At 48.5% G+C, this 6277-nt stretch overlaps 1 protein-coding gene across 1 annotated transcript; it reads right to left on the bottom strand.

Moving 5' to 3' along the window:
- Nucleotides 1–272: 272 nt before the first annotated feature.
- Nucleotides 273–5036, bottom strand: TMEM272 (transmembrane protein 272). Its single transcript, XM_045475157.1, is given in 4 exon segments — nucleotides 273–653; nucleotides 655–849; nucleotides 851–919; nucleotides 4956–5036. Coding segments are annotated over 4 exon segments (447 nt in total). The 3' UTR covers nucleotides 273–551.
- Nucleotides 5037–6277: the final 1241 nt, after the last annotated feature.

Raw genomic sequence — 6277 nt, 5'->3', positions numbered from 1 at the left:
CGGAGTCATTAAACAGAGCACCTTTCTCCTGTTTATAACAAAGCCACCCAAGTGAAGCTAAGATATGTCTTGTTGGAAAGATACCCCTTTCTACAACTTCAGGTTGCCCGCGGCTGGATGACAACACAGCAGTAGCAACAGTAACAGCAGCAAAACTTGCTCTTGTGACGGTCATTGGAACTGCCTGTAGCTGGAAAGAGCCTCCCAGTCTTTGCCTCCCTCGCCTCATCCCCTCACATAAAAAGATGCCTCTGCGAACTCATGAGTACAAAAGTCCCACTCTGGAAAGAACCACAGGGCTTCCCCCAGGCCCAGGGAGGCAAGCGCTCCTTTAGTCTGCCTAGAATAAACACGCAGTGCATTTTGGTGGTTTCTTCACTGCCTGGAGGGACGTCTTATTGCTTTACAGTGTGCCCTCCTCTTGCAATTGCGCATGAGCGTGCAGAGTGTGCGTGGGTGCGTGTTTGCATATACGTGCGCGTGTGTGCATGTGAGTGTGTGCAGTTGCGCATGCGCGAATGTGTGCCTGTGTGTGCCAGAGGGGGTGATTCTCAGTCTCCATCGACAACGAATCTCCACCTGGACCACACATAGACACGCCCACTGCACAGGATGAGCAGGACCAGCATGGTGTGGCTGAGCACGAGGACTCCCTACGGCACAGGGGTACAGGGTTTTGTCACAGTAATCTTGAGGCTGCTGGAAAGGGGGAATAAAATCAGGCAGGTAGACGGAGAGGGCCCCGTAATTCCCCGAAAGGAACCAGAGGAAAAGGAAGAGGCTGAGGCTGAGGTGGATATAATACTTGCACACGGTCTGCCTCCAGGGATATGCATCATCGTCCTGGTTGGTCGTCAATCACCACGGCCTTGGCCACAAGCCGCCTCATCCTGGTAGAGTCATGCAGCAGGAGAGACACCTGGGTTGTGGTTGGCAGGTGGCGGGGGGGGGGGGGGGGGGGGGAGGGGGATGGGGGGGTCAGAGGGCAAGGCAGCAAAGCAAGTGGAGGAGAGGGAATAGAAGCTAGGAGAGAAACAGTGAGAGAGGGAGATTTAATACACAAAGTGCCCACACACTAGAGTTGGAAATGCCGCCAAGGAGTGAAATTTAATTTTGAAGAATTAGAACTGGCAAGAATGAAGGTATCAATCCTTAGTCAGCATCCTTGGTGGCATTTTCTATTTTGATGTGTGAGCTGCTTTGGACAAGGGATTAGTTGACTGGAATATATGTCCACACCCAGAGTGTCGCTGCTGCTCTGGTTTGTTTCATCATCCTTGAGGTCATCCCTGGCCTTCCTGGCTCCAGTGACCTGCTCCCCGTTCTCCCATGACTGCAAACCTGCATATGGTCATCATCTGAAAGTGTCCTCCTCCCTCCCCCTACTGAATGTCTGTTATGGAAGCAACTTGGTCTGTGGCATCTTGTCAACAGCAGCCTGAGCTAAGACAGATACTAAGTGCTTTTATTTTTAGGCAGGTTGTCTTATTTAAAACAACCCTATGGAAGCATACATTACTTTCCTCACTTTAGAAACAAAGGAGCTGAAGGACCAGGACGTTTAAGAATTTCGGCCAAGGTCATGTGTACAAAAAGTGGAAGATCCAGGCACCAGGTCTGTCTTCAGCCAAAGCTGGCTTCCTTTCCACCAAGCCATTCTGGCTCTCGGCCTCTTTCAGTAGCTTCCCTCTTTGGTGATCCTCACAAATATGGCCCAGGCCCTGACCTCACCCACCTATAGGCTGATGGCGCCCTAGTCTGCGGCTCCCTTCCGGAACTTTCCTCCAGACCTCAGACACGTGTGAGGCTCCCCCGAGTGCCCTCAGGCCCTCGGCTCAGTATGTTGAAGACATAACTCGTTACCTTCCATATGCCTCTCATTTGGGTAACACTGTCCAAGCTAGAAACCCGGGAGCCTCCCTGCTCCTCATCTGCTGTAACCAATCAATAGCTACCATGCTGGTTGTACCTCTAGTGATTCTTTCCCCATGAGAAAGAAGAGACAGGGTCCAGCTGTGTTTGGTTCACCTGCCCTCTTGCTCACGACTTTGCGCAGTCACAACACGTGGCTCGTGCCTCAGGGGTGCCTTTGCCCTGCCCTGTGGTCCTCCTGTCTTCTCACCCCCGGCTCACTGTGTCTGGCAAGTCACTGTGCTATGCAGTTATGCCTGGCAGCCAGGCGTACAGACTTTCCTTCGACTGTCCCCGCACCCTTCCACCACACGACTTTATAACACGAATACCTGGTCCTGATGCTAGAGGGCTGCACAACAGGCCCCCTGCCTCGTAAAGGGTGGACCCCAGCAGACTTTCCTGCTGCCTCCAGGCCACGTCACAGGCCTGGTAGGTTCTGGATGCCATGGGGGCCTTTCCTCCCAGTTTTTTGTCCCTCGTATTCAAAACTCCTTTCTGATACAAGTACCTGCCTCAAAGGGGTTTCGTGAGGACTAGGTTCAAAATGAGGCAAAGCCCTTAGCACCTCACCTGGCACATAGTAAGCACTCACTGGGTGGTAGAAATGATCACTGAGCAGTGGGCTATTGGGGATGAGGTGGGGCATTAGGTAGGTTAATGGCCACTAAATCAGTGTTCTTGAAACTTTTTAACACGGTCCTCAGTAACAAATACATTTTACATCACAACCTAGTAATTGGGGGACCGTGTGTCCTTGTTGGCTCAGAGTCCTGGTTTACGGGGTTTTCCTGGCATGATTATTAAAGCCCCTGTGTACTCTCAAAAGTGTCCCGATTTGGATTAAATTATATGGCCCATATGCCCAAACACATGGGTATGTGTTTATCACACCATGCTTACTGGGCACTCTAGTATTTTCTATTCTATTTTTTTAATGTTTATTTACAGAGGGAGAGCGTGCGAGCACAGGTGGGGGAGGGGCACAGAGAGGGAGAGAGAGAATCCCAAGCAGGCTTTGCGCTGTCAGCGCAGAGTCCGACGTGGGGCTCGGTCCCACGAACCGTGAGACCGTGACCTAAGCCGAAGGCAAGAGTCAGACGCTGAACCGACTGAGCCACCCAGGGGTCCCTCTATTCCATTTTGTTTAATGGTCACAACCTTACTAAATTCACTTCATGATCTTCCAGTGGGTCATGACTCAGTTCTTTTTGGTGATCCTGGGAAATGTCCACTCACTGATGCTCTGCTTTCTCGTCAACAAGATGCAATACCGTGGTGCTATTGCTGCATTTTAGAAAGGATGCTGGGCACTGTGGCGCAGTGTTCCGAGAGGGTTAAAGACAGAGCGTTGGTATCACCGGCAAACTTCTCCATCTAGGGATTCTCTAAATCTGTTTGCTGTTGCTCTCTAACCGTTACGGACTCACTGTGTATTACCTCGCTACGATGAGCACAAAAATTTAATTTGGCTGCAAACAGTTCTAGATTGCCAGGGAAAAAAAAAAATCAGTGCTGTTTATCAGGGCCCTAGTTTGTTCATTAAAATAAATTACCTTTGGGTTCTGGGCCGGATTTCATAAAGGAAAAGTTTGCCGTTGTTAAGAGGAACAGACCCCATGGACGGTAACATCTCCACAGGAAAGTTTCACTTCACGGCCTGATGATGAGGTAGCCAAGTGAGGGAGGGCTGAGCAGAGGTAATTACTGCTGAAAACGTTGCCCTTGTTTTGAACATCTCTATGGCGCTCGGTCCATTAGGGCTTTTCCCCTCATACCATGGGGCCACAGGGGATAAGAAGCCCCACTGAGCAGAGAGCCTCTGGGTTTACTTGGAGCCAGAGTCCCAGCTGATCCCGTGGGTATGTTGTCACCGGGGGGGGGGGGGGGGAACGCGTGTTATTGCACATTCCAGAACACTGCCCCTGCCCTGCTGTTAGGAGTTGAGGGCATTTAATGGTGACATAACCTCAGACACAAAAGGTTCAGACCTGCTTCCCATAACTTGAGCTGGTGACTGCTGATTACATAGAACAGCAAGACACTCCTTTGATGTCCTAACCAATATCCTCACTGATGCCACTGGCCAGCATCTTCGGAAGGCCCCAAGCACCACAAAGACGCTGGCAAAGAAATCAGACAGTGCGTCCAAATGAAATTTTATATATGGCACTCCTGATGGTTTTCTTCTGTGCTTCATCTCTATGCAACCATTTTGGAAAAACGGATGCTTGTGTTTTCTAGCTTTTGATACAGAAAGCTTTGAGGGCGGCTTGGACGGTTGGGAAGGGTCACTGATGAACGGATGTGGACCTAAGATACCTTATATCTGAGGTGCTTTGGACAGGTGGGACATTTCTGTGGGCCAGGGATTTTGACACCTGTAGACTCTCCAGAATCCTTGATGTTTTTTTTCTTCTGTCACTTTTCCTGTTAAAACAGATGTCAGTACAACCCAGGAGCAGATCGGCTCCCTACACTGACACGAACTTGAGAGTCACAGAGAAGCCCCTCCTCCCCTGAAACATCAGAGTTTAACGTCTGATTGATGACTGCAGCTAGTGGTCTCTCTGCCGGTCGGTTGAGCGCTAGGAGAAACACAGAAATAAGAGCTGCTAAAACCAAATACATTTCAACCAGATGCAAACTCCACTGCCCTCCACAGGAACCTTTCTAAAAAGAAGCAGAGAGAGGCCAAGATAACGCAGGCTCAATTCAAAGGTAGAATTAATTGGCAGTCAGCCACTCCTCTGCTTCAACTGTTGTCAGACCAAAGCCACAAATTAGCACATTGCTCTCAGGGCAGCAAGAGGCAGGCTACTGCAAAGATGCCCAGCTCTGGGCGAATGCTCCTCATCAGGAAAAACCCATGTCTCTGCAAGCAGACTTCAGGATCCACCTTGCCCCACTGCTTCCATAACCCTGTGCTTAGGGAGGGGAGTTGTTCTGGCTCCTCCGTGAGTAGCAGACAATTAAAGGCTGTGTGTCACGTGCCTGTAAGTTAAATTTCTGCAAAAACTAAACAGTGGATAAATAGACTTCACCTTTAAGGCTCCAATGATCCCACCCGCTAGCAAATAGAGAGGGATGAGGGTCTGTATGGGGCAGTCCTCCAAAAACTTCATCCCTACAGAGGGGAGAGAATGAAAAAGGATGAAGAGAAGTGCATTCAAAAGCATAAAGCCAGCTGGGAAGATGCAGTAGACTTCTGCAGAGGCCCAAATGCTCCTCATGGAAACTGTAACCCAATCCCCTGCTTGTGGAGCATGCCCAGTCTCACTGGCCACCTGATCTTCAGGATGCTCAGGGGACTAAGTGGCTGTCCCCCAGACGTCAGGTAGAGCAGGGACCAGATATCACTTTGTCTGGGTATTAACCGACTGTACCCTTTCTTAGTGGCAATTTTAATTCCCATAGCAATGCCTTCTCTACTTTTCTCCAGCCTCTGTCTTCTAGGCCTATTATTAACTAGTGGTGGTATGGTATATTATTTAAAATATACGAAAGGGGGTGCCTGAGTGGCTCAATCGGTTAAGCGTCCGACTTCGGCTCAGGTCATGATCTCGCAGTTTGTGGGTTCGAGCCCCACATCGGGCTCTGTGCTGACAGCTCACAGCCTGGAGCCCACTTCAGATTCTGTGTCTCCCTCTCTCTCTGCCCCTCCCCTGCTCACGCTCTGTCTCTCTCTCTCTAAAAAATAAATAAACATTTTTAAAATTTTTGAAAAAAAACTAATATATGTGTACATACATATATATGTATATATATGTATGTATATACATATATATACATATATATGTATGTATATACATATATATACATATATATGTATGTACATACATATATATACATACATATATGTATGTATATACATATATATACATATATATACATACATATATGTGTGTGTGTGTATGTATATATATATATATATATATATATATATATATATATATATAAAAGAAATGCCCATTGCCCTCAGTGACCAATCTGGCTCAAATGACCAGGCTTTGGATCTGTCCTAGCACACATCTTGGCTGTGCACAGACATTGCTCAGTGAATGTCCCTCACACTTTCCAGCCCCCTGGTGGGTAGCCAATGCTGTGTGACTACTTCTAACCAATGGGCTGTGGGACAGTTTGGGGCCAAAGCATTTAAAAACTGGCACGTGACCCTTTGTTTTGTTCCCCTGCTTTGACCACCTGGAATCCATGGGTTGAGATAGTCAGTGAGCAAGAATGAAGTCATTTGGAGTGTTAAGTCATCACATTACCCTGGGGGAGTCTTCTGGAACCCTGGAGAGGCTCCTGACTTACAACGGAACATTCATGAGCAAGAAATAAACCTTCATAGTGTTGAGCCGCT

Source organism: Leopardus geoffroyi, chromosome A1, assembly GCF_018350155.1.
Source record: "Leopardus geoffroyi isolate Oge1 chromosome A1, O.geoffroyi_Oge1_pat1.0, whole genome shotgun sequence".
Taxonomy (NCBI): Eukaryota; Metazoa; Chordata; class Mammalia; order Carnivora; family Felidae; genus Leopardus; species Leopardus geoffroyi.
Note: the sequence above shows the minus strand (reverse complement) of the source record. Positions and strands in the feature narration are given on the sequence as shown.